Below are 26569 nucleotides of genomic sequence, written 5' to 3' on the forward strand. Positions count from 1 at the left end.
CCTGTCAAAGAACTTGTATCCACACTATATGAAGAGCTTTTATAACTCCGTAATAAGACAAATAAATACAAAATGACCAAAAGATTTTAAGTTATTTCATCAAAGAAGATAAATGGAAAATCAATTAGCACATGAAAATATGTTCAATGTCATTAGTCATTAGGAAAACACAAATTAGGGACCACAGTGAGGAATTCCCGTCGTGGCTCAGCGACAATGAATCTGACTAGTATCCATGAGGACTTGGGTTCGATCCCTGGTCTTGCTCAGTGGGTCAAGGATCTGGCATTGCCGGGAGCTGTGGTGTAGATCGCAGATGTGGCTCAGATCTGGTGTTGCTATGGCTCTGGTATAGGCTGGCTGCTACAGCTCTGATATGACCCCTAGCCTGGGAACTTGCATATGCAGGAGGTGCAGTGCTAGGAAAAAAAAAAAAAAAAAAAAGACCACAGTGAGATGCTACTACACACATACTGAAATGGTTAAAGTAAAAAAGACTGGCCCTACCAGGTGCTGGTGAGGATCTTAAGCAATTGAAACTCTCGTTTACTGCTGATGAGAATATAAAGGGATATAACCACTTTGGGAAACAGTTTGGTAGCTTCTTAAAAAGTTAAACACATGTAACTTATAACCCAGCCATTCTACTCCTAGGAATTTATTCAAGAGACATCAAAGCTATATGGGAACATTCATAGCAGCTTTATTTGTAATAGCCCCAAATTGGAAACATACACATCAACTGGTGAATGGATAAACAAACTATAGTTTATCCATGTAATGGAATACTATTCAGCTACAAAAAGGAAAAAAACTATTGGTACATGCATAACATGGATAAATTTCAAAGTAATTATGGTGAATGAAAGAATTCAGATAAAAAGACTATATGATTCCATTTATATAAAATTCTAGAAAATGCACACAAACTATATTGTCCAAAAGCAAAATGATGCCTCCTGGGCATGTGGAGGTAGGGTAGGGAGGGAGAGATTATAAAGGAGTATAAGGAGACTTTGGGAGTGAAGGGTATGTGTATTTACCTTGATTGTGGTAACGCTTTCACAGTGTACACATGTTTTATAATGCATCAAATTGTACATGTTAAATATGTTCAGTTTATTATCCTTCAATTACATATTAATAAAGATGTCGTGGGGGGTTTTTTTGGCCACATCTGTGGCATGTGGAAGTTCCTGGGTCAGGGATCAAATCAAAGCAAAAGCTATGGCAACATCAGATGCTTAAACCACTGTGCTGAGCCAGGAATCAAACCTGCACCACCATAGAAACAACACCAGATCTTAAACTGCACCACAGTGGGATTTCCAGCAAAGATATTTTCAAAAATCCAATAAAACAGCAACAATAATGTATGCTTTTTGGCAGTTTACAAAACACTTTGTGATCTTCACGGCACCTGAAAGAGGGAGGAAGCCAGGCAGTATTTTTCCAGGTTTCCCAGGAAAATTGTCAAAAATGATGTACGAAGTTTGCTACAGTTTATATTTTACATGGATGCCTATTTCTGGATGTAGGTATCTTTCTTTTTTGTTGTTGTTTCTTGTTTTTGTTTTTTTAGGGCCATTACCTCAGCATATAGAAGTTGCCAGGCTAGGGGTCAAATGAGAGCTGTAGCTGCTGGCCTACACCACAGCCATAGCCACAACCAAAGCCACAGCAACATGGGATCAAGCCGAGTCTGCAGCCTACCCCACAGCTCATGGCAATGCTGGATCCCTGACCCATTGAGTGAGGCCAGGGATCGAACCCGTATCCTCATGGATACTAGTCTGATTTGTTTCTGCTGCGCCACAACAGGGACTCTGAAGTGTATCTATCCATCCTTCTTTCCTTCCTTCCCTCCTTCCCTTTAGGGCCGCACCTGCGGCACATGGAGGTTCCCAGGCTAGGGGTCTGATCGGAGGTACAGCTGCCAGCCTACGCCACAGCCACAGCAACACCAGATCTGAGCCACCTCTGCGACCTACACCACAGCTCACGGCAATGCCAGAACTTAACCCACTGAGCAAAGCCAGGGATTGAACCAGCAACCTCATGGTTCCTAGTCAGATTCGTTTCCACTGTGCCATGACGGGAACTCCCCAAGTGTATTTTTCTAACCAGAGGGATAATGCTTATGTCGTTTATTCCCCCTGATTGCAGTTGCCCCCACTAGCCCCTGAAGATCCTGAATTGCTGTCCCTTGAGGCACAGAAAGGGAAGATATAGAGTGCTTCCTAGGGGATGTTTTCCTTAGGTGTGAAGATGTGATCCTTCTCCAAGACTGATGCTATTGGGGAGATTCTTGGCAGGGATGGCACTCAATCCATGTAGGAGTGGAAGACTATGACCAAAAGGAGAGAGGAGCTGAGGAACTGTTCTTTCAAAAAGATGCCTCTCAGGGACGGGACCAGAAAGTGACATCATCAGGGATCACTTCCTTCAGGCATGGGCAGCAAATTTAGCTGCCCCACTCCTGGCTATGACTGGAATGGGGGGGAGAAGGGTCTGGCCAAGTTTTTGTGCACAAGAATATCATACCATTATTGCAGTGTATGACCCCAGTGCTTGGCAGGCTCACAGGGCTGCTGATTCTCTGTTCACTGGGCTGACCTTTTCACCTGAACTGCTTGCTTAGCGCATGATTCTCCTCCCGGGAGCTAGACCGCTATTAGGGTCAGGGAGCAGCTCGGGAGACCTACAGGATTGGGGTGGACAGAGGAGAGCTTCAGAATGTCACAGCAGGAAATACACGTCTTAGTTTCTGGGTCTGTGTGATTTCAAAAATTCTGCGCAAGTTCGTCAGCACCTATCAGATCGGGTGTCCCAGTTTTCGACGTGGAAAATATAGACTATGCACAGGTAATAGAGAAGGGGGAGGCAGCCATTCATGCATTCCAGGGTCTAAGGGTGGGACTGTAGGGGAGGGGCGAGGCGCTGGTGCCCAGCAGAGACGACCCCAGCCCCGTGCTAGACTCTCCCATTGAATACTCAGCTCTGCTCGGAGATGAGCAGGTGAGGGACACAAGACGGTGTGACTGGCGCCTTCCTAGCCCCACCTGATCACGCAATCCCCCGCTCTATCCCATATTAGTAAATCTAATCTATTAGCCTCGTCCCACCAGCTCAACCCCGAGGGTCCACGTGCGTAAGCAGTCTGCCCTGGATGCTTAAAAGGGGGACCTGAGCAACTGGGTTGGGTGTGGTGGCTTTCTGGCTGCCTGCGTGGAAGACGTCAGTTTCTCCCACGTGGAGACGGGAAGGAGACTCCAGGGCCCCCAAAAAGCTGCGCTACAGCCTGCACCGCCAACACCGCAGCCCGCCACATCTCAGCGGATGTCTGCCCAACCCCTAGAGTATCAGCGGCGGTCGGCCCAACCCTAGAAGATCAGACCACTGCCCCCAATCTCGTACGTTCTCCTCCCAGCATAGCCCAGCCCATCTCCCCACCCTAGGCCCCGCCCCCGACACCTCCCAAGCTGGGCAGGCTCTGGAGAGGCGGCTCCTTTCGAGTCTGATGCACCATCCGGACTGCAAGTCCCAGCAGCTCCTGGACCCCGGACCCGAGGGCGGGGCTATGCCGGGCAGCGAATTGGGAGGAAGCCTGGAGCTCAGGCTAGGGACCACGTGTGGCCAATCGCCGGGCGGCTCGCACCGTGTGCCGATGGGGGCGGGGAGAACCCGCCCAAGCCGGAACAAAAGCCTGATCCGGGTGGCTGCGGGAGGCTGGAGCGCTCCGGAAGGTAGGCGGCGAGTTGGGCCCTGTGCACCCAGCATCGCGCACGGCCTTTCGTAGAGAGGTGAGTGGCGGGCGGCCGCTTTCACGCGATGGCCCCCAACTGGCCCAGAAGCTTCCTGCCTCCCTCCCCCAACCCGGAACCTACTCCCCCGACGCCGGTTTGGGGCTCGCGCGCCCTCCCTGCACCTGCTTGGAAGTTCTGGGTGTCTTAGTTTTAGGATCGCCTTCGCCTGGTTAGCGACCGGTGGCCAGATGTTGGCCCGCCGACCACCCCACTCCCCCACATTCCAGTTCCTGGGAGTTTGCACAGAGCTTGCCGCCGTCGTTGCCTGTCTTCCCTCCGCCGAATCGCATTTGTCCCTAACTGGCGCCTCTCACTGCCACCCCGGGGCCAGTTCTGAGCCTCCTCGGGTTTTATCCCGCCACCTCTTTCCCCGACCAGGGTCCCCCTACCGGATACCGGGGACGGGAAGTACAGAGCGCGGTGGCCAGTCGCCCCATTCTGACCCCTCACAAGCCGGGCTCAGGCCCTTCCTCTTACTTCTGTGGAGAGTCGACTGAGCACCGCGAGGGAATGGAGAGAGAGCGCGAGCTCGGGCGCGTAGCCGCCGCGGGCCGCGCGGGTTTGGGCCGCCTCAGGCCTCGCCGCGAGGACCTAGCCTCGGATCGGCGTCCCAGGAAAGACCCGCCTCGCTCTGGAGGTCCCGTCGGGCCCCGCCGCTAAGCGACAGATGGCCGGAGTGCCCGTCTTTCTCCCCAGCCTTGGCGTTGATGCCAGGCTTGACGGAGGCAAGGTCCTCCAGGGGCTGAAGGATGCTGCCGCCGCCCGCCTGTCGGGCTTGACAGAGGGCCAACCCCAGCGCCTGCTGCCCTCTCCAACCTTGGCAGAAACCGTGAAGTACCAAGGAGTTTTGCCATTAGGTGATCCTTGGTAGTCTGCCTGGGAAGGGGATTTTCGGGAGGGTTGGGAGGGGAGCAGCACAGAGCGCAGTTTGGTCAGCCAGCCCGTTCCTCTCTCCTCCCTGTAACTTTGTCTTTCAGCCAGCTCAGATCATTGGGTTTCTGAAATTCTGAAATGTTGGGTGAGGGACAGCTGGTAGACCCAGCTGCCCCGAGGGGTATTTTCACTTCATGAGCTTCTTAAACAGCTTGGGGGGATGGCGATGGGAATAGCCTGGGGCACTGAGGCAGACGGCTGGTGTCTCTGCCCTCTTTCTCCGCTCTCCTTGCTGCAGTAGGGACCCTCAGAGTTCTGCCCCTCCCCTTAACTCTAGGGATTGCCTGTCCCCCTTTCAAAAAGCCCTAATCCTACAGATACTAACCTTAGAAGAAGTGCTCTTTGTCCTTCCCACAGAGACCCTAAGTAGCATCCCCGTGGTTCCTCTTCGCTGGCTGTGTCCCAGGGGTACAATCCTGGGGAACAGGCTCCTTTCATTCAGCCTTCCCTGTGGGCTGCTTCTGCCTTCAGTGGCTGCTGTGCATGAACTCAATTCTGGGTCTCTTCCGTGTCTGCAGAAAAGACCCCATTCAGCTCAGAAGGTCTCGCCTTTGGATTGAGAGAGAGAGAGAGAGTGTGTGTGTGCTGATTCCTTGACATGATTTCCCTCACATCTACCTGTTACTAGTTAATAGTTCCTGGGCTCCCAAAGTGGAGCCCTGGGGTCTTGGCTCTGCCCAGAAACCATCTCTGACTAGTTTGACAACCCATTCAGTTACTCACTTCCTGAGGAGGCAGCCCAAGCCTTTGCAAGACTTTGCAGCGGTGGCTTGTGGAGAGTGGTATTTCCAGCCCAGATTAGTATACACTTTAAGACCCACTGTCACTCGAGCAAATGTTCTTTGTTGCTAGTGGTCTCTAAGCCATCAGATCATTGTCACAGGTCACCACCTGGAAATGATATGCACACGGTCAGGCATGTGCACAGTTTTCCGAGCTTTTTCTCTGGTGCTTAAGAGTCTGAGACCTCAGATGGCTTAGGAGCCACTGCCCTAGAGAGACCTCCCTGAGTGGTTAAACTTGTGATTTATCACCACCCCTCCACTCCCTGGCTTTGTGTACCTTCCTCTTACCCTGTCCTGATGAGCACGCAGAGGCCAGATTCTTTCCCTGCTTTTTAGTCTGTTCTATAAACTCTCTGTTGGCCTTGAGAGGGCCTGCCCCATTGGAGCCAAAGTGCTCTAGTGGCAAATCTGTGTTTTGGTAAGCTGGCAAAGTTTTTCTATCCTGCATCCTTCCCTGGTTGTCTTCTCTCCCATCCCCCGTCCCGAGGACCAGATGGAGATGAGATCTTGGATCCGAGATTTGATCTAGGGCTCCAGAAAATTGTGATTTTTTTTCTTCCCCCCCTCTGCACAAGGTCACTAGTCTCATTCATGTCCTTTCCAAAGTTGGGTCTTTGGGGAGATGCCAGATTTGGGGGAGGTGTCTGTGGTTCTAAGAGTGTCTCTGCTGGAGAGGCTTTGATCACAAATTCCTTCCTCCTGGAATTTGTGATCAGCGCGTGGCTGATGTGTCTGAACTGCTGAGGGTGGTCAAGGGCTGCCCCCTTCTCTTTCTCTGCCTGGGCTGCCCTGGGCTGCACTCTCTTGGGAGGAGGGTAGGGGCATGTGCACCCATCTGATTTCAGGACCAGTTTTTCTGGTCTGAGTTAAGAAGGTTGGGAAATGGAGCTGGAGTGGGTGGGGGTGGAGGACTGTGGGGCAGTGGGGCTGGCTGAGGCATCTCCTTTGGAAACTCTTGTTGAGAAGGAGCCGGAAGTCATCCCAAGGGAAAGCCAGAAAAGGGAACCTCTCCGTTGAGCCCCTTCCCAGCTACCAGACTTCAGGCCAGCCACCAAACTGAATGCACCCATTGTGCCCAGCGAAGACTAGCTGGGAGGCTGAGGAGCCAGCCACGCTGGGATTAGAACCTGAAGCCCAGCCTGGCCAATCGGGAGGGAGGTGCCCCTGGAACGTTAGCTCTCCCTGAGCTGGGAATGGAGACCAGCCTTCCTGCAGTGCGGAAACCAGCCAGCCCCCTAGTTCTGCCCTCCTTCCGGACTCCACTTTCCTCCTCCCGCAAATTCAGCATCTCAGTTCTGGACCTTCCTTAGAGAGATAGGAGTGACTTTTCCTGATCCAGCTAAGCTCTTGGCATGAATGACTCAGTTTCCTTTCCCTCCCCTTCTCCCCGCCTTCTCTCCCCCCAGGTCACTCCTGGCCTTACCCGAGGGAGAATGGGTGTGGCTGGACAAAGTGATGGGGACGGTATCTGAAGAAATTATCATCACAGATCCTTCTGTGAGCTGCAGGGGGGACACGGCCTGGTCCTTGGAGAAATGGTCTTTTTTTGCCATTTTCTTGGGCCGCTCCCACGGCATATGGAGGTTCCCAGGCTAGGGGTCGAATTGGAGCTGCAGCTGCCGTCCTCCGCCAGAGCCACAGCAACTCGGGATCTGAGCCACGTCTGCAACCTACGCCACAGCTCACGGCAACGCTGGATCCTTAACCCACTGAGCAAGGCCAGGGATCGAACCCGCAACCTCATGGTTGCTAGTAGGATTCGTTAACCACTGAGCCACGATGGGAACTCCAGACATGGTCTTTTTTTTTTCTAGGGCTGAGATATGGGGTTTTCTAGGGACCAGGTGTGAGAGAGTTTGGTTTCAAGTCTTGGGTCTCCTTCAAGTCCGCTTATTAATTAGACTTCTTGAGCAAGTTATCTTTTTTTTTTTGGCAAGTTATCTTAACCCATCTGAGCTTTCCTACCTCATCTAAGAACTAAGGTTATGAATCTCCAGGTACCTCTCAGGGCTCACATTCATGGGATTGAGAATGGCTCCTGCCTCCTTCTCCAGCTCTGGCTCGGTTAGAAAGTGACCAGTATGGGTGGTCCCCAGAGAGGCCTCTATTTTGCTCTAAATTAGTAGCTAGATGACTCAGCAGGGCGGGTGGGATGCACTGAAGGTCATAGGTTTCCTTGCCCTGTGTCTGCCCTGAACTTGAGTGGGAATCTCATGTCCGGGGAGAAATGGGCTTGGACATGACTCTTCCTCTTTGTTCCTTGGGGGCTTGGTCCTGTGTGAGGCTACGGAGACTTGCCCGCTCAGCCCTCAGGCTGGTGATGTGTGTGAGTGTGTGAAATGGGTGAGTCTGGGCGTGGGGGAGACCAAACCTGGAGGAGGGGGTGAGGCCAGCGTTTTGGCACAAGGCCGCTGGTTCCCCACAGGAACCAAAGGGTGTGTTTCAGTGGCCCTATGCCCACCTCGGGTGGGACCAGCACTCAGGGTTGGGTCACACCTCTGCTATTCCTGGTCTCCCCATCCAGCCTCCTCTGCTCCAGGATGAATGTGGCAGTGGGTGAGCTAGTTTGGCTACAGGGAGTAGAGCTGAGCTTGAGGCCAAGGGTCGCTGGGGAGACACTAGCTTTGTTTTTCTCCACCATTGTTCCTCCCCCATCATTTCCCAATCCTCTTCCTCTGCTGTCAGAAGTGTGTTTGAGGAGTTCCCACTGTGGCTTGGTGGTAACGACCCTGACTAGTATCCATGAAGATTCGGGTTCGATCCCTGGCCTCGATCCGTGGGTTAAGGATCGGGTGTTGCTGTGAGCTGTGGCGTAGGTCGAAGACAGGGCTCAGATCTGGCATGGCTGTGGCTGTGGTGTAGGCCAGCAGCTGCAGCTCTGATGCGACCCCTAGCCTGGGAACCTCCATATACTGCAGGTGTGGCAATAGAAAAAAAAGAAAAGGTTTGTTTGAGATCTCCCTTCCATCCTTTTGGCTGAGGCAGCCCTCTTCACCCTCTGGAGAAGCGCTGAGATCTGGTTTTACTGTCCGGGAGCAGCTGGGCGTGGCTATCCTGCTGGAGAAGCTAACGCCTCCATCTCCGGGGCCCCTTCTGACCAGCCCCTCTCACCCCAGCAGGTAGAGCAGGGCCGTCCGCAGCCATGTCGGCCAAGGCGATTTCGGAGCAGACGGGCAAAGAACTCCTGTACAAGTACATCTGCACCACCTCGGCCATCCAGAACCGGTTCAAGTATGCCCGGGTCACCCCTGACACGGACTGGGCCCGCCTGCTGCAGGACCACCCTTGGCTGCTCAGTGAGGTGAGCCCCTGGCCTCTTCCCCCCCGCCCCCCGCCCTTCCTCCAGGCCCGCAGTCTGAAGAAGGGGCAGTAGCGGATTTGCTGGCCGTGTCCACATGGGGCACGTGATGGCAGACAGCCTGCACTGTTACGGGGAGGGGGAAGGCGCGTGGAGCAGGTTTTACGTTTGAGCCCTACGTGCTGGGGTCCCCTGGCCCCTCAGTCCTGTTCAGAGTCTGGACTTGGAATTGGACAAACTGGAGTCCAGATGGCAGGTGTCTGCATATCACCCATGTGGCCTGGGACAAAGCCATCTCACCTCTCTGAGCTTTAGATTCCCCATCTGTCCAGTGGGCATAGCACTCACCCTGCGAACTGTTAAGGAGTAGCAATCTTGTACTTAGTATGCTGCCTGGTGCTTGCCAGATGATCAGTAAAAGGTAGGCACAGGAGTTCCTGCTGTGGCACTGTGAATTCAGGATCTGGCATTATCTCTGTGGTGCTGGTTCAGTCCCTGGTCCGGGAACTTCTGTATGCTGTGTGTGTGGCCAAAAAACAAAAACAAGAAGTAGGCCTATGCCGCCCCGCCCCCCCCCCCCCCCCCCAAAGTGGAACCCGTCAGGAATATGTCAGGGCCACCAAGAAGTGGGAGGTTGTACTTTGTGTAGAACAGCTGATGGGATCCACCCTGAAGTAGAGGCTCCTCTCTTCGGATCCTTGCAGGACCATTGTTGGGATGGCGTCTGGAAGCTTCGGCTTCTTTGGCAGGTCCCAGAGAGCAGGACTGGGACCAGTCGGGAGGCAAGGGTTCAGGGATGCACATTTCCTCCTGCCGTGAGGCGGCCCAGACCGCAGAGGGAGCTGCCTCTGGAGGTGGTGAACTTTTTGGTACTGGAGATGTGTGAGCAGTGGCCTGGGGCTGCTTGTTGGTCTTGTAGACAGGGTTCAAGTGCAGGGATGGGATCGACCAGATGTCTTCTTGGGTCCTATGTCACCCCAAGGCTCCATCTCTCTGTTCTTTCTTTCTTTTCTTTTCTTTGGTTTCTTTTTAAAAATTTTTTGTCTCTATAGGGCTGCATCTGCAGCATATGGAGGTTCCCAGGCTAGGGGTCCAATCAGAGCTGTAGCCACTGGCCTACGCCAGAGCCACAGCAGTGCGGGATCTGAGCCACGTCTGCGACCTACACCACAGCTCACGCAACACTGAATCTTTAATCCACTGAGTGAGGCCGGGGATTGAACCCACGTCCTCACGGATGCTAGTCGGGTTTGTTAACTGCTGAGCCGCAACGGGAACTCCTGTTCTTTTTGTTTGGAACACAGGGGCGAGCCCGTATTTGGGGGAGCTGAATGAAGCTAACATACCGCATAGGGAGGATAGGCAATCACTTATTCTTCAGCAGGTGTTTAGTGAGGACCTACTCTGCCAGACTCCATCCGAGGCAAGGATGGTTCTAGATTCTTTACTTTTTATCGAAAGAAAGATGTTAGGGAAGTTACCTAAGTGGTTAGGACTTGGTGCTTTTGCTGCTGTGGCCTGGGTTCGATCCCTGCTCTGGAAACTGAGATCCTACCTAAAGCCACTGCACACTGTGGCTAGAAAGTGAAAAAAGAAAGAAATACGTTGGCTGGGATAGGTGAAGGAAGCTTCTGGGATTTGACCTTGAAGGATGGGTGGAATTGGCTTTGGGGGTGGGCCGGATAGGAAGCCACCCAGGCTCTCCTGTGCTTTGGGTCCCGGAAGTGTCCACTTGTACTCCACCCTCTCTTTCCTTGCTCTAAATACAAACCCCTCTTGTTCCAGAGCCTGGTAGTCAAGCCAGACCAGCTGATCAAACGGCGTGGAAAGCTGGGCCTCGTCGGGGTCAACCTCACCCTGGATGGAGTCAAGTCCTGGCTGAAGCCACGGCTGGGACAGGAGGCCACAGTGAGTCTGGCTGTAGGGTTGAGGTTGGATGTGCTGTGATGATAGAAGCGTCCAGATCGGCAGCCCTACGGATCATTCCCGCAACCTGTCAGGTGGCAGCCCGGGGGAGGCAGGAGTCCTGCGGAGCTGACTCAGGTGGCCGGGCCGGCCTTCGTGCTCCTTCGCAGCGCTGCCCGTCCAGGAACAGCACGTAACCCCGGGGCAGTTCCAGAGTCGGGGCAAGTGGTCTGTTTCTTTCACAGCAGTCGTGGAGTTGGGACTCTGAGGCCTGTTCTGGGAACGTCAGTTTCCAGAACAGGTAGGGTAGCTTGTCATGACGCGCCTCCCTAAGGGATAGGTTAAAACCAACAAGCAGACCTGAAGAAGGAGGTGCAGAGTCATTTAGGTAGAAACGTTGTTAGGCCAGGCACGTAGGAGGTGGATAATATGGACGAGTAAATTCGCTTCTGGCCCTCTCCCAGCTCGTGGGTTAACTTCAGCTGCTTTGGTGAGAGTTACCGTGAAACCTGGCTCAGGAAGGCGAAGCGACGCCCGGGAATGAAAGTGCTTTTCTTGTTCTTCTCTGAGCGAGAGCTGCGGGACAGAAGGGCAGGAGCGGGCTGAGGCTTGGCTTAGGGCAGAGAACTGTGCCATCCACACCTGGCTTTGTCCCATTTGGGGTGACCGTGGACCAGGGTTGAGTCGTTCTCTAACTTGGCCGCCACGGACTAGGCTGGGCATGGGGGTGTAGATTCCTTTCTACGTGGTGAGGTTCGTCTGTCACTTTGGCTCTTCATGCTGTGTTCCCGGGTTCTGGCTCTTGCGGGGAATGAGGGGTCCTTGAAGTTCTACATGGGCGGGGAGGTGGGGATAGAGGGATCTTGACCTTGGTGCTCCCAGGCCTCTGCAGGGAGAGGACAGCAGCATGGAGGGCAGGCGGCAGGCCTGAGCAGTGTCCCCACGGAGCGCCTCATGCTTCTGACTCCTCCGGGGCTAGCTGTAGGGAGGGGGCCGTCGGGGACATCTGGACCGCCAGCAGCGTTGCCCTGGCAGGAGCGCCTCATTACCTCTGATGGATCACTGTCTGGTCCCTGACTCAGCGGTGACGCACTCACGGGCAGGCGGGTGGGGGCTTCGGACGTGCTGGGAGGGGTGAGGGCTGTCTCGCCTCGGCTGCCGCCAGGGACCCACTCAAACTGATTAGCTCTGCAGGCCGGTTGTCCTCAGCCAGGGACGTCTGTGCGGGAGCGTTTTCCCGGTCCGGCTCCCCTCTCTCCCCTCTCCCCACCCCGGCCCTCCCCTCCCCTGGACTCATGTTCTCAGGCCGGGTCTCCCCACCTGAGCTTGGGGATAGACAGACAGCCTTGCTTTGTCTGAGTGCTTTCCTCTGTGGGGCTGCAGAGAGGGCCATGACTCTTGGTGCTCTGGGGGTGGGGCGGTGTTGCAGCTCGTTTGTCACCCTCCAGAGGAGGCAGGAAAGAATGTGCAAGGTCAGTGCCTGTCCAAGTGTGGCGGGCACAGGGGCAGTGGATGGAAGAGGGGATCTCGTGAAGACTTCTGTGGCGTAGGGGTCGGTGACCCCATCGCCCTGGCTTCTGGAAAAAAAATCTTTGTGGCTGGTTTCATGGCAGTAGTGCTTTGGGCCCTGCCTCTGAAGGGAGGGCGACGTGGAGGGAGCAGAGGGTGATGCCGCCTCCTGTCCTGGGAGCAAGACATGCTGTCCATCTAAGTTTTATTTCTGTCCATCTCCATAGGTTGGCAAGGCCAGAGGCTTCCTCAAGAACTTTCTGATTGAACCCTTCGTCCCCCACAGTCAGGTACGTGTGAAGTGGCTCCAAGTAGAGTCTTCTCCCATTGGGAGCTTTATGCCTATTGACTCTAAAGTGATGAAAGGAGTTCCCATTGTGGCTCAGCAGGTTAAGAACCCAGCTAGTGTCCATGAGAATGCAGGTTCGATCCCTGGCCTAGTTCAGTGGGTTAAGGATCCAGCGTTGCTGCCACCTGCAGTGTAGGTTGCAGATGTGGCTCGGATCTGGCATCACTGTGGCTGTGGCGTAGGGCCGGCAGCTGCAGCTCTGATTCAACCCCTGGCCCGGGAACTGGTATGGCAATTAAAAAAAATAAGAAGTAAAATAAAATGAAACGATGAGGAGTTCCCATTGTGATGCCGCGGAAATGAACCCAGCTGGTATCCATGAGGATTCAGGTTCCATCCCTAGCCTCGCTCAGTGAGTTAAGGGTCCAGCATTGCCATAAGCTGTGGTATAGGTCGCAGATGCAGCTTGGATCCCGTGTTGCTGTGGCTGTGGCGTAGGCCGGCAGCCGTAGCTCCGATTCACCCCCTAGCCTGGAAACTGTGGTTCAGCCCTAAAAAGCAAAAATAAGTAAATGATGAAAGGCGAAATCAAGCCACTGGAGAAAAGTCGAAGGCACCAGAATCTCTGAGGCTGCCCTTGAGATTCTGAGGGTGCTGCAGAGCAGGGAGTCCAGAGAGGAAGGAGAGGGCTCAGTTTGCAGCAGGAAGGAATCAAGGCTGGTGACAGGACTTTCCTGGGCTGGGATGAGAAGGACTTGAAGACCAGGCTCCCTTCCCCAGGCAGGTCACATTGGCTCAGTCTGGACTGTCACCTGGCAGGGCAGTGGCCTCATCTCCTCTTGTCCCCAAGGGGAAGATGGTGACATTGTCTCTCCTGGTGAGAGGCGTCTACTGGGTTTTAGAAATGGTACAGCCGGAGTGAGGCCCCTCACCCCCGCGACGCCCTCTTCCTCCCAAGGAGGAGGAGTTCTATGTCTGCATCTACGCTGCCCGAGACGGGGACCACGTGCTGTTCCACCATGAGGGTGGGGTGGACGTGGGTGATGTGGACGCCAAAGCCCAGAGACTGCTCGTCGGCGTGGACGAGAAGCTGAATCCCGAGGCCATCAAGAAACACCTGTTGGTCCATGCCCCCGAAGACAAGAAAGAGTTGAGTGAGAGGGGCAGCAGGGAGGCGGCAGCGGGGGTTGGGGGGGGGGCAGGGAAAGCAGAGCCTTCCCCCCCTGTCTGGGCATCCACTCCCCCGTCCCTGTGTCTGGCTGGATGGTGGGGAGCAGGCGGCAGGAGGGGTGCCGGGGGCAGAGGGGAGGCTGGCTCAGACTGAAACGCATGTCGGCGTCCCTCACCTCTTTGCCCCATCTGTCTGGCGCGTGTCTGCCTCCAGCTCTGGGAGTGACAGCTCCTTTCTGCCTCGGTGGCGGAAGAGTGATGTCCAGGGAGCGGGGTTCGCAGAGGAAAGCGAGGGGTCAGCGGGGCGAGTGTGGGGGAGCGGAGCTGTTGGCCACAGTGAGAGGCTGTCGCTGAGCCCGCTCCCCGAAGCACTGATGGTCCCTCTCTCCCGCCCCGTCTAGAATTCTGGCCAGCTTTATCTCCGGCCTCTTCAATTTCTATGAGGATCTGTACTTTACCTACCTCGAGATCAACCCTCTTGGTAATTATCTCTGCTGGGATGGGACAGGGAAAGGGTCACCTAACAGAGTCCCAACACCCATGGTAAAGTAACCCCGGCCTTGACGTTCCGAGGCCCAGACCCCCCCCCCCCCCCCCGCTTGCAGAGGACAGCACAGACAGGTGTGTATGGGCAGAGGGATCGCCAGGCTCCTGTTTCTGAGGGCTCAGGAGGCCACGATTATTCCTCTTTTTCACCAACTCTGGTTTCCTTTGGTTTTCATTTGTCTATGATGAGGACGTCCCAGTTGTGATCTGACTCTGCTCTGTGGCTCTTCCTGCCAGGAGCTGGGCTGCCAGTCAGACCCTCCCTTCCTCTTGGTGCCTCGGCGGCCCCCTCCCTCTGTTTGCCTCCAGGAGTTGGTCAATCATTGACCCCCGAGGCTGGGAAGACTTTGGCAAAGGCCCTGGGGCTGCGAAGGAGGCAGGTGGCAGGGGCTGGCTCTGGCCAGGGCTTCTCAGGGCAAAGTCCTGATTCAGATTCCGCCTGGGGCTGCAGCCCCGCTAGTGGACCAGATGGCTCTGTGCTAACTTAATTAGCTAAATGGCCCTGGGGGAACAGGAACACACAGGCGAGGCAGCAGTAAATGAATCCTGCTGGCTGGGGGCCCAGTGCACCCACAGTGGGTGTCTAACTGCCCCCTTCCCACTTCTCCACAGACCCTAGGAGAGCCTGGTGTGCACACCCAGGGGTCTTTGAGCGTTGTATCGTAAACGCTTTTTTTTTTTTTCTAATCGGCAGAGTTGTGGATGGATGAATGGTTAGACGTGGGAGGCATGGAGTGTAGCATTTTATAAAAATGCATAAAAGTTGCCATGACCCCCAAAACAGACTTTCCTGCCCTATTACCTACAGGTCGGGGAGTGGCGACTGGTCTGTAGCATCTGTATTTCCTTTAATGGGGGAAAAGCTGTGTCTCCATAAGGACCAAGCTGGTTTCTCGCTGAGCTAGAGAGCCATTAGGCCTGGGTGGGCACCCATGGGAGTCGGGGGTGCGGGGGGGCAGTTGGAGGTTGATGGTCACCTCTGCTAGGGCCCGTGTCTGACTGCCGCTGCCTTTTTTTTTAAAGTAGTGACCAAAGACGGCGTCTACGTCCTGGACCTGGCCGCCAAGGTGGATGCCACCGCCGACTACATCTGCAAAGTGAAGTGGGGTGATATAGAGTTCCCGCCCCCCTTTGGTCGAGAGGCTTATCCAGAGGTAAGGCTGCCTTTCGGGAGGGGATGGAGGGGGGGGGCGGGGAGGGTGATTCATCTCAGACGAGCCCTTGCCCCCCCTCCCTTCCGCCCCCCATTGCGGGCTGTGTATTTGGCAGGAAAGGAAGGCCGAGAACCATTTAATTTTCTTAAAACCCCAAAGGAGGTGACGGTGGGAGTCGGCCAAGCTTCTGAATCCCGGCCAGAAATCCTTTTAGTCTCCTGTCTCAATCAGCCTCCCTGGGCTCCTGACTTGATTTGCTGGCTCTCCGTAACTGTAACTCGGAATGGCTCCCTCTAATCCGGTCGGGAAGGTCATTGTCTCGGCCCCTTACTGAGAATTTTAATTGCTCCTTCCCTCCCTGTCCTCTGCGAGGTCTTCCCAGCAGGATGAGGTCTGGATGACAGAACCCATGACCCAGGCCTTGGGGGAGGCTGGGCCGGAAGGAGGCATCGGGGCCTGGGGAGGGGGGAGGGGCACCTGCTGAGCCAGGCAGCCAGATGCTGGGGTGGGGCTGTGGGAGGAGCAGAGGGATGGAGACAGAGGGAGGCTGGAGGCTCGGGCACAGAGCCCAGGACCGGAAGTGCAGGAGAAAGGAGTCGAGCAATTTGGCTTGAGGCCGTGGCAGGCCGTGGGTGGTTTTGGTACTCGAAGACACCATCCCACGAGGCTCCAAAGAACCCCTTCTCCCTGACCCTGTGGACGTATCTGGGGACCGCTTCATCCGACTCTGGGGGAAGGAGAGGGGCCCTGGGATCTGCAACTGGGTGAAGGGTGTGCCCTGGGGCCCACCTGTTGCATCTGCCCCCTCAGGAAGCCTACATCGCGGACCTGGACGCCAAGAGTGGGGCGAGCTTGAAGCTGACCTTGCTCAACCCCAAGGGGAGGATCTGGACCATGGTGGCCGGAGGTGGCGCCTCTGTCGTGTACAGGTGACTGAGGTGGCTGCCGAGGGGACGGTGGCCGGGTTCACTGAGGGTTCCCACGTCTGGTCTGGATCAAGTTGCTTCCCCTGCGCGCCGAGCAGGAACTCGTGGGGCATCCCAGAGGCCCCCCCGCCACCCGCACAGTGTTCCCTCAACCTTCTTCTTTGCTTTCAAATGAAGTCGCTCATTTTCATTATTATAATTAGTGATCTGTGCTCCATGCAAATGCACAACAAATGCAGAAAATGAACCAGAAGACAAACATTGTCTGGCTGTGTCGCCACCCTTGTCCCTGCCGGGTCACCATGGTGAACATGCTGCATGTCCTTCCCGGTGTTTTAGTGCCTGTATAAAAAGTCAGACTTTCACACTTTTATAGACATGTTGGGATCATATTCTGCACCCTTTGCAATAGTCAGTGGATCTTCCGCTTCAAGCCGGGCAGGCATCTGCTCATTTCTAGACGTGTAGTCTGCCACCTTCCCTCCCATGGTGGCTGGGCCCTTTCCTCTGGCTGAAGCCGTTCTTCTCCGAGCAGCCCAGCCAGAATTCCTGGAGTGTGCCGTTTTCCTTGTGTCAGGACCTGCTCCCTGTTCATTTTACGGCCCATCATCTGTCCAGGGCCCCACGATGCCCCGGGCTGGCAGGGAGCGCTCCTTGGCAGAGTCTAATGAAGCACAGTTACCCTTCAAGCTCGACTTGTGTGGGGCTTCAGGGTCTGGGGTCTGAGAGGTCAGTTCCTTAGACTGACTGACCTCAAGGCCTCAGGGAGGCATCTGTGTGGCCTCCCAGCACCAGCCTGCTGCTCACAGACCCCTGTGTCTCCCTGGCAGTGATACCATCTGCGACCTGGGAGGTGTCAACGAGCTGGCGAACTATGGGGAGTACTCGGGTGCCCCCAGCGAGCAGCAGACCTATGACTATGCCAAGACCATCCTCTCTCTCATGACCCGCGAGAAGCACCCAGAGGGTGAGCCACACATGCTCCTTCCCCAGGACGGCCTGACATTCTGTGCTGGGAATGGCTCTGGGTGGGCTGGGAGGCGCTGAGCTTGTCCTGGTCATTTAACATCTGGACCTCAGTTTCCCTGACTCTGCAACAGGCAGTGACAGCATCCGTCAGACTAGGGGCTCCGAGGGGGCCAGGCAGTGATGGGTAAGGAAAGCCCCGTGAGCAGGTGTAAGGGACGTGGCGGCTGTGGCAGCAACAGTGTGCTTTTGCTGACTGCTGCCAACACAATTCTTTTTTTTTTTTTTTTTGCCTTTTGAGGGCCACCCCTGCTCGGCATATGGAGGTTCCCCGGCTAGGGGTCCAATCGGAGCTACAGCTGCCGGCCTACGCCACAGCCACAGCAATACAGGATCCATGCCACATCTGTGACCTACAGCACAGCTCACGGCAACACCGGCTCCTTAACCCACTGAGCGAAGCCAGGGATCAAACCTACATCCTCATGGATGCTAGTCAGATTTGTTTCCGCTGAGCCACGACGGGAACTCCATCAATGCAGTTCTTCGTGGCCCACTTGCACAGTTGCTACCTGGCTGTGTGATTTTTCTGCTTGCCTTTACCACCTGTCCAGTGTTTGGGAACCGTACACACCAGTTTCCCTTCCCTTGAGCCAGGTCGCGATTCCCAGCAGAAGGGTATCCAGAAACCAAGCTAGCTTGCTAAAAGGGGGCTAGAACAATGTAGAGGTTCTGTGGGTTTGGATTAACCACCTGCTCGGTGGCGTAAGTGATGGAGAGCCGAGCTGATAAGACTCAACAGCCTGTTCTCCCCGCCCCCCACCCCCACCCCTCTGCTGCCCCTGCACTGGGATCTCCAAGTTGGGGGCCCCTGCCTCAGAGAAGAGCCTTCCTTCAGCTGGATTTGTGGCATGATGCCCAAGTCTGCCTTTCTGACCCTTCTCTGACTTCTCTCTTGCTCCAAACGCAGGCAAGATCCTCATCATCGGAGGCAGCATCGCAAACTTCACCAACGTGGCCGCCACGTTCAAGGTAAGCAGCTGCAGGGGCGTGTGGGATCGGGGGAAGGGAGGTGTCCCCAGGAGGGTTTGAGACAGAAGCAGGTTCCCATGAGTTACCCAGTCTGGGGAGGGGCTCTTAACCCTGGAGTACAGAGAACACTGGGATGGCTCTGAGGCTGTGTGTCTCTGGGCGAGCGAGCGGCTGACCCTCGCTGGGCCTTACTTCTGCCATCTGGAGTTTGGGGAGAAGGTGAATTTCTGCCTTGCCCCGGTTCAGGACCAGTTTGAGAGGAACTGGCTTGACTGACCCCATTCCCAACACTCCTTTGTAAGACTCTGGGTTCTTTGCATCTCCTCCTAGTCTCTTGTCTCCCTGTCATCTGCCTTTTCTCCAAAAGGTGGGAACGAGGAAGTATTTGATGCTCATGCAGCCAGAGGCCCCTCAGCCTGGGTCCCTTTGCCCAGGTCAGAAGCATGGGTATCAGTTTAAAGGAAGTGTGACAGTTGGCCGAGAAGGATGACAAGAGCTAACATGTCTCAAGACTTGTCCTCTTCGGGGTTCCCATCGTGGCGCAGCAGAAATGAATCCGACTAGGAGCCATGTGGTTTCGGGTTTGATTCCTGGCCTCGCTCAGTGGGTTCAGGATCCAATGTTGCTGTGGCTGTGGTGGAGGCCAGCAGCTACAGCTCCGATTCATCCCCTAGACTGGGAACCTCCATGTGCCATGGGTGCAGCCCTAAAAAAAAAGCAAAAAAAAAGACTTGTTCCCTTCGAGGTGGCCGCCTAAGGAGGTCCCTTATTACCCCATACTGGCAGGTGCTCCCTGAAGCTGTTCAGAAGAATGGGTCCCATATAGTTCCATGGAAGCTGTGAGAATAATGCATAAATTAAAAAAAAAAAGAAAGAAAGAAATTTGAGCTCCTGAGAAGTAGGGGGCCAGGCCTCACCAGTCCTGCCTATAACAGGTCCCTTGATGGACCTGATTCAGCAGACAGAGCTGACACAGCTTTGCGTTGACTGTGATAAAGCCTGTAAACGCAGCCCTGTCATAAAGGCAGCACCGTTGATTAGGGCGGTTAAGTCAGGAGTGGGAACTGTGTTGTGGAGCTTCTGGTGAAATGCTGTGAGTGACAGAAATTAGCCTCGGTAAACTAGCCCTTTGGAAAGACAAACCTGGTCCACACCTGTTCATGCTCCCACGTTTCCAAAGCTGATACCCCTAGAAACGGCTGTTCCGCTTTTGCAGGACTTTGACATTTAAGTAGACTGTGTCCTAACAACCTCGACAGCTCTTGCCTGGCCCCCCGCAAATTGCAGTAAGAGAACAAGAAAGATGGAGTTCCCTTTGTGGCTCAGTGGTTAATGAATCCAAATAGGAACCATAAGGTTGTGGGTTCAATCCCTGGCCTCGCTCAGTGGGTTGAGGATCCGGCGTTGCCGTGAGCTGTGGTGTAGGTCACAGATGCAGCTCGGGTCCCACGTTGCTGTGGCTGTGGGGTAACTGCAGCTCCGATTGGACCCCTAGCCTGGGGACCTCCATGTGCTGCGGGTGCAGCCCTAGAAAAGACCAAAAAAAAAAAGAAAGAAAGAATGGGACTACAGGGAGACCAGCAAAGCCCTGCTGAGCTTGGAGGCCCCGTGCCCTGGCTGCCCCACCTTCTCACCTCAGCAGCATTGCAAGTCCTCTGGGTTACTTGTGTGTGGTCTGGACCACGCATGTAAAAGTCTCGCGTGCCAGGGCCTGCCGTGCTTCATGAGAAGCAGCCCTTGTTTTCTGGGACGTTTGTTTACCATGGTTCTACATGCTTGATTTTTGGCTGCCTTATCTCTAGTCACATGTCTCGTCATCCCTTTGTGCTTCCAGGGCATCGTGAGAGCGATTCGAGATTACCAGGGCCCCCTGAAGGAGCACGAGGTCACCATCTTTGTCCGAAGAGGCGGCCCCAACTATCAGGAGGGCTTACGGGTGATGGGAGAAGTTGGTAAGATGGGGGAGCCTTTTCTGTCCCTCCCTCCCGCCCCCAGGGCCGGTGCCTCCCGGGGATTCCTAGAAAGAGTCGGCCTTCCAAGGCCTCTGCGCTCTCACCCCTGTGTCTGGAGGTTCCGCTCTGTGCCCTCCTCCGACACAGGGCACCTGACCTAAGCCTAAATTCAGGATGGGCAGGAAAACATTTGCATCCAGCTATTCGTTTTGCAAATATTTATGAAACGCCTGCTCTGTGCCAGGTGCCGGGCTAAGCACTGAGGTCACAGCCACACATGACAGGACGGGCAGCAAGGACAGTGACAGCGAGGACAGTGACTGGGGTCAGGCGGTGCCGAGGGCCCCTGAGGAAGACAAGCAGGGGGAGCGGTAGCGCTCTGGGAGGGGGCTGGGCAGTTTTAAACGACTGCTCGGCCAAAACGGGGGCATTTGGGAGTTCCCATTGTGGCTTAGCGGTTTGAGAACCCAACTGGTATCCATCAGGATGTGAGTTCCATCCCTGGCCTCGATCAGTGGGTTAAGGATCCAGCACTGCCACAAGCTGCGGTATAGGTTACAGAGGTAGCTTGGATCCCACATTGCTGTGGCTGTGGTGGAGGCCAGCAGCTGCAGCTCCGATTCGACCCCTAGCCTGGGAACCTCCATGTGTTGACAATGGGGGCCTTAAAAAAAAGAAACAAAACCGGGGAGGCGGGGGCATTTGAGCCCTGGAGACTCATTTGAAGACCTGGAGGAGAAGAGGGAGCTGTCGGCAGTGACTGTCTGCAGAGGAAAGGGCCAGTTCCAAGGCCCTCAGGTGGGACCGGCTGGGGAGCCAAGGGAGCCAAGGCAGGGGATGGAGGCCATGGGGTACAGGTCCTGTGAAAGCTGGGCTGTAGCCTTGGCAGCAGCTGGAAAACTTTGACACTTTGAATAGAGGAGTGACACTCCCCCCCCAACCCCAGGGCCACCCTCGCAGCATATGGAAGATTCCAGGCTAGGCTAGGGGTTAAATCAGAGCCATAGCCACCAGCCTACACCACAGCCACAGCAACCCAGATCCAAGCCATTCCTGCAACCTACACCAGGGCAACCCCGGATTCTTAACACACTGAGCGAGGCCAGGGATTGAACCATGGCCTCATGGATACTAGGCAGATTTGTTACCACTGAGCCGCAATGGAAATTCCCAGAGTGACACAATTTGACTTAGGTTTGACTGAGAGGGTTATTCAGGCTGCTGGGTGGAGACTAGACTGCAGGGTGGCCGGGTTGAATCAGGGAGGCTGTGCAGCTGTTCAGGACAGAGTGGTGGCCCAGACCAAGGGGACGGGGAGGGGGGGGGGCTAAGCGTCCAGGCCCTGACTGCTGGTACCTGGGTATGGGGGATGGAGGTCTTGTCCGTAACTGGTAAAACGGGAGGGAGGTGTCCCTCGCCGAGCAGATGAAGAGGCCATGGGTTCATTTTGATGTCCTTTCTTCTGCATTTGGGGTATCACCCTCAGACTCAGAGCATTCAAGAGGCTGGGGACCACGTCTCTCAAAGGTCAGGCCTAAGCTTGGGTTTCCCTAAGTTGACCTGGTTGAGCCTGAACCACGTGACCTTGGCGGCTGCCGCTCTGGTCAGGAGTGCAAGCACAGCCCCGTTGCTGAGAGCAGTTAGGTGTGGGATGGGGGTTCAGGTGACGCGTCGGAGGTGGATAGGAGACACTCCTGCTTGGGGAGCGAGCCCTCTGATTGGAGAGACAGAATCTTTCCATCTTCCCGTTTCCCCAAATCGGGTAGATACAGCAGACATGAAACCCACCTAGTGGTTCAGCTGGTGCCCCATTCTAGCTGTCACCTAAAACGGAGCACCTGCCGTGGGCCCAGCCCTGGGGAAGCGCGGGAATGTTACTGAGTCATGCCTGGGACCTTAAACAAATAGCGACTGAAACAAGATGCTGTCTGATGGGGACCCACAGGTAGGGCCGTTTGGAGGAGGGTGACCGCCGAAGTCGGGGAAAGCCTTTCCTGGGAGGTGGCACTTGAGCTGAGCTGAGTGACAGGAGAACAGCTGGGTGATGGTTCCATATGGAGAAAAGAGCGGGGCCAGAGCCCTGCGGAGACAAATCTTGGTGTTTCAGGAACAGAGGCCCGGCTGGGGGCTGGTGTGTGATGGCCAACGGGGATATGGGTGGGGCGGGGGGCTTCGGAGGGCTGGCATCCAGGCTGCGACCCAGAGGAGCGCAGGCTCTGATGATGCCTGTTGGCACTAGAGAGCATCGGGGAAGCCATTTCTTATGGGCAGGTAGTGTTTACAGAGACTTTGGTGGTGGAAATAACGACCGCCGCCTTGTCCTGGGGTGACTGGTCTTACACAGGAAGCTCTGGACACGGGACGGGACTCTAACGGGGCCCCGGCGGAGTCGTGTGGCCTTGGGCGCACGTTAGGAGTCTTGAAACATGGACGCTTTTCCTTCCTTGCAGGGAAGACCACTGGGATCCCCATTCACGTCTTTGGCACGGAGACTCACATGACGGCCATCGTGGGCATGGCCCTGGGTCACCGGCCCATCCCCAATCAGCCGCCCACTGCGGCCCACACTGCCAACTTCCTCCTCAACGCCAGCGGGAGCACGTCGGTAGGTGCCTTCCTTCCGCCTCTAAAGCCTGCAGAGTCCTCTTTGTCGCCTCTCCTAACCCATCCCATGTAGGGCACGGTACCCTTTTCTGTCCCCCGCCTTTGGGGGGCACTGGGGAGACCCCGGGAGAAGGCAGTTTGTGGTTGGTTTCTGCCTGTTTTTCTCCTGCCCCCATCAAGGGAGAGACCAGGGTTTTTTGAATTGGACCTGAGTTCAAGTCTTGCTGAGGGAGGGACCTTAAGATATTGTACCTTCTCAGAGCCTCAGTGGGCTCATCTGTAGCAGGGGACGATACCGATTCCTGTCTTAGAGTTGGTAGGATAGTACTTTTGGAAGCAGCCAGAAGAGAGTAGAGCTGTGCATAGTTCTTGTCACTTAAGTTCTTTGGAGCCTTAAGGACTAATGGCATTGGTTTATTTATTTTGCCAAGCCTTCAACATGCGGGAGTTCCCGGCCCAGGGATCGAACCCACAACAGTGACCAGAGCCACTCTAGTGACAACACCAGCTCCTTAACCCACTTAGTCACCATGGAACTCCCACAATGACTTTTTTCTCCCCAGCTGCTCCCTGTGACTCTTGTTCTCTCTTCTCGTCCCCCCGCTCCCAGACTCCAGCCCCCAGCAGGACAGCGTCTTTTTCTGAGTCCAGGGCTGATGAGGTGGCACCCGCCAAGAAGGCCAAGCCCGCCATGCCACAAGGTAACCCCCAGCAGTTTCAGGCTCCTGCCCCCTTTCCCTTCCTGGGGCCCACTGGGCCGGCAGAGGTGGATGGAAAGCTTTGGTTTGGGCTTTGCTGTGGGCGTGGTACGGGGGCTGGGAACAGGACGCAGGGATGTGCGATTGGAGGCTTCCGGGGGGCTCCTGGTGCTGAGGGACCAGGCTGCGCCCCGGTGATCCCACCCCCCTGCTGTTCCCACCCCCCCACTGCCTTCTCTGTGCCCTCCTATGGGGTGTGGGCACTGGAAGGGAGTCTGTGGAGGAGGTGGAAGGGCCCTAAGATCCTCCTGAGTGGACAGCAGGAGCCTAAAGCTCAGAGCGGCAGAGCGGCTCCCCGAGGGTAGTTCCTGCCCCACTGCCGCTCTGGGCCTCTTACCAGGTCATTCCCCTCCTGCGAGCCCACCGCAGGGACACGCGTTGTTTACCAGCCCGTCTGTGCTCTGCTGCTCGTCTCCCCCTCTGATTCATCAGAGACCTGATCTCTGCCAGCCCAGCCCTGGTGACCAGCACTAGATAATGCGCGTTAGTTACCACGGGGCTGGGGCGGCCTGTGCAGTCTCTTCCTGGGACAGGCCTGAGGCATTTTGTGAGTAGGGATGCTGGCTCCAGGCACTCGGGATTGGAAGCCACTGCCCTGCAGGTCCCCCGACCAGCCATTTGTCCACCGCCCAGAGGGACAGGTCCAACCCCTCGGCCTAATCATCTCATCGTGCTTCATGGGGACAAAGCAGGACTAAGAGAGTGGGACGGGGCCAGCTAACCTCCAGAGGGCCCCGACTTCGGTGTTCAGCACACCCTCCAAGCGCTGGTGCTTTTGCTCCTGTCTCTGGTCCCCCAGCCCCCGCCCCCTGGTCCTTCGCCCCTCTTGCTGCCATGCTGCTGATTGGGGCTCTCTTGTGTTGCCTTGCTCCTGTCTGTTGTGAGCAGGCGACGGACGGTGAGGGCAGCAGCCTGCAAGGCTTGTCCCACCCTCTCCCTCCAAAGCCTCCAGCCGCCAGCAGGTCACTCAGTTGCCTTGGTCATTTTCTTTGACAGATTCAGTCCCAAGTCCAAGATCCCTGCAAGGTAGGACGCCCCCCGCCCCGCCCAGCTCCTTGTGTGGCTTGGTAGCAGGTGACAGTCTTACCGTGTGCTTTGTCTCCCCGTCCCCCAGTGGGTTGCAGTGTTGTCTGGTATATTTTTTGTCCCTGCCTCTCGGTGTGGCCTGCCCCCGAGGCCTAGTCTTCGCTCTCCCTGCTTCCCACCCCCGCTTATTTCTCGCCCCCAGCCCCGCTCTCCCTGCCGTGGGGCTGTCTCTGGCCCCGCACCGGCGTGGGAGGGAGGGGACAGCGCAGGAGGGGCACGAGCCCGGCCCTCGGCCTCGGAGCGTGGAGTGGCACTGAGGAGGGAGGGGCCTCCTGGGAAGAAGGGGGCCTTGGAAACCGAGGGGGCAGTGGCAGTGCCCGTGGCCCAGGAGGGCCGCCCCTAATGCCCTGGCTCTCATCTGCCTCCATGACGTCTTGGTTCTTCTTGCCCCACCTCAACCTCCAACTGCATCCCAGCCCCAGGGATGAGTTTAGATTTCTCGGGGGTTTGGGTGGAAGACAGGCTGGAGAAGGGGAAGGAGAGGCGATCCAGAGGGTGGGCGGAGATCTGGAGGCAGGGCTGGGCTCTGTCTGGTGTGCGAGGTGACTGCTCAGCAGGGGCGTGTGCTGGGTGCACTCACACACCCCCGTCTCTTGAGCGAGGTGAATAGGTTCCCCAAGGTGAAGGGTGAGCGTTTGAGAGCATCAAGGCTTCCATTTAACTTTGATATTCACCGCTGTGAGAGAGATGGGGGGGCCCCCTCATCATGACCTCCGACCCCTGCTAAGAGGGGAAAAGGAGCAGCTCGGCAGAGGCCCGTAGCCCTTCCTGCTCCCCACATGTTCTGCCTCTGGCAACGTCCGCTGTTCCTAAAAGACCAGACCTGAGGCTGAGCCACAGAAGGAACGAGGCGGTGTCAGCTCTTCCCACCGGGAGGGTGAGGGGAGTGGGGGTGGGGGGTGGTCTCCCTGGCAGTCCTGAGCTGTGCTAAGACGTGCCAGAGGGAGGATGGTGGCAGGATGAGAGCTCCCCCTGGGGCCTCCGTGCTTGCCACCCTCAGCTTTGCCCTCTGTGCTCTGAGCACTCCAGTTCTGCCCCTTTCATGCTGGTAGCGCCCGGGGGTTCATAGAGATTCCAGGCCTTGTCCCGATTTCTGTTTCCTCTTGGGTAGGCAGATGGGTGTCCGTGCACATGCGCGCACGCTGACCCTCAGGGGTGGGGGAAGGTTTAGGGGCTCACCCAAGAATGGAGCGTGGCCAGCCCGTGCTGGCATTTAGCCCTCCCTGGCTGCGCAAGTGAGCTGCTTCTCAAATTATGTAATCCTGGTTCCGATGCTAAATGACCTACAGTCTTAGTCATTTGGCCACTCTGGGCTGCAGTTTCCTGGGACTGGAGAGGGAGGGAACTGGATTAGGTGGCCTCCCTTGTTTGTGATCTCATGTGTCTTTGGAACCCAGACGAGTCCAGGGGACAGTAAATCCCGGGTGTTGCATGATCAGGAGACGTGATGGAAGAGGCCAGCCTGGATAAGGATGAGAATCCTATGTGCCTTGGGAAACGGATCTCTTAATTTCATAGCATAAGACCTTAAACTTGGTTAGCCAACTGCAGTAGTGTCAGTTACAGTAGGTTAATTAATAACAGATGCCCCTGAGTGCTCGGCATTAATTCCCCTGGGGGAGCCAAGAACCTTCCCTGAGGGCTGCTTTCCTCCAGCAGAGAGCGGGAGAGTCAGGTGACCAGCCAGCATGGGGGTGGCAGTGGTGGTGACAGCTCGGGGATGCACTTCTGCCAGGTCTTCTTCCTCTCATCCTTTTCCTGAGAGCCTTGTTCTGAGCAGGAAAGTGCCGGCTGGGCGGAGCCAGTTGGGTGGAAGCTCAGTTAGAGAAAAGGCCACAGCACACCTCTTC

General features: G+C 55.9%; 1 protein-coding gene across 3 annotated transcripts in view; it reads left to right on the top strand.

Moving 5' to 3' along the window:
* Positions 1-3654: 3654 nt before the first annotated feature.
* The window catches only part of ACLY (ATP citrate lyase), a 44310-nt gene continuing 21395 nt past the window's right edge, over positions 3655-26569 (top strand). The window contains exons 1-14 of one of the 3 annotated variants that reach the window (XM_047756999.1): positions 3655-3803; positions 8641-8825; positions 10608-10730; positions 12464-12526; positions 13484-13674; positions 14097-14176; positions 15265-15395; positions 16206-16324; positions 17152-17288; positions 18258-18319; positions 20154-20271; positions 22722-22876; positions 23486-23576; positions 24630-24659. In XM_047756999.1, the coding sequence (XP_047612955.1) occupies positions 8667-8825; positions 10608-10730; positions 12464-12526; positions 13484-13674; positions 14097-14176; positions 15265-15395; positions 16206-16324; positions 17152-17288; positions 18258-18319; positions 20154-20271; positions 22722-22876; positions 23486-23576; positions 24630-24659 (1459 nt within the window). In that variant the 5' untranslated portion in view covers positions 3655-3803; positions 8641-8666. The remainder of the gene's footprint in view (positions 3804-8640; positions 8826-10607; positions 10731-12463; positions 12527-13483; positions 13675-14096; positions 14177-15264; positions 15396-16205; positions 16325-17151; positions 17289-18257; positions 18320-20153; positions 20272-22721; positions 22877-23485; positions 23577-24629; positions 24660-26569) is intronic. The other 2 variants (XM_047757000.1, XM_047757001.1) reach the window with 2 other exon arrangements.

Source organism: Phacochoerus africanus, chromosome 14, assembly GCF_016906955.1.
Source record: "Phacochoerus africanus isolate WHEZ1 chromosome 14, ROS_Pafr_v1, whole genome shotgun sequence".
Classification (NCBI taxonomy): domain Eukaryota; kingdom Metazoa; phylum Chordata; class Mammalia; order Artiodactyla; family Suidae; genus Phacochoerus; species Phacochoerus africanus.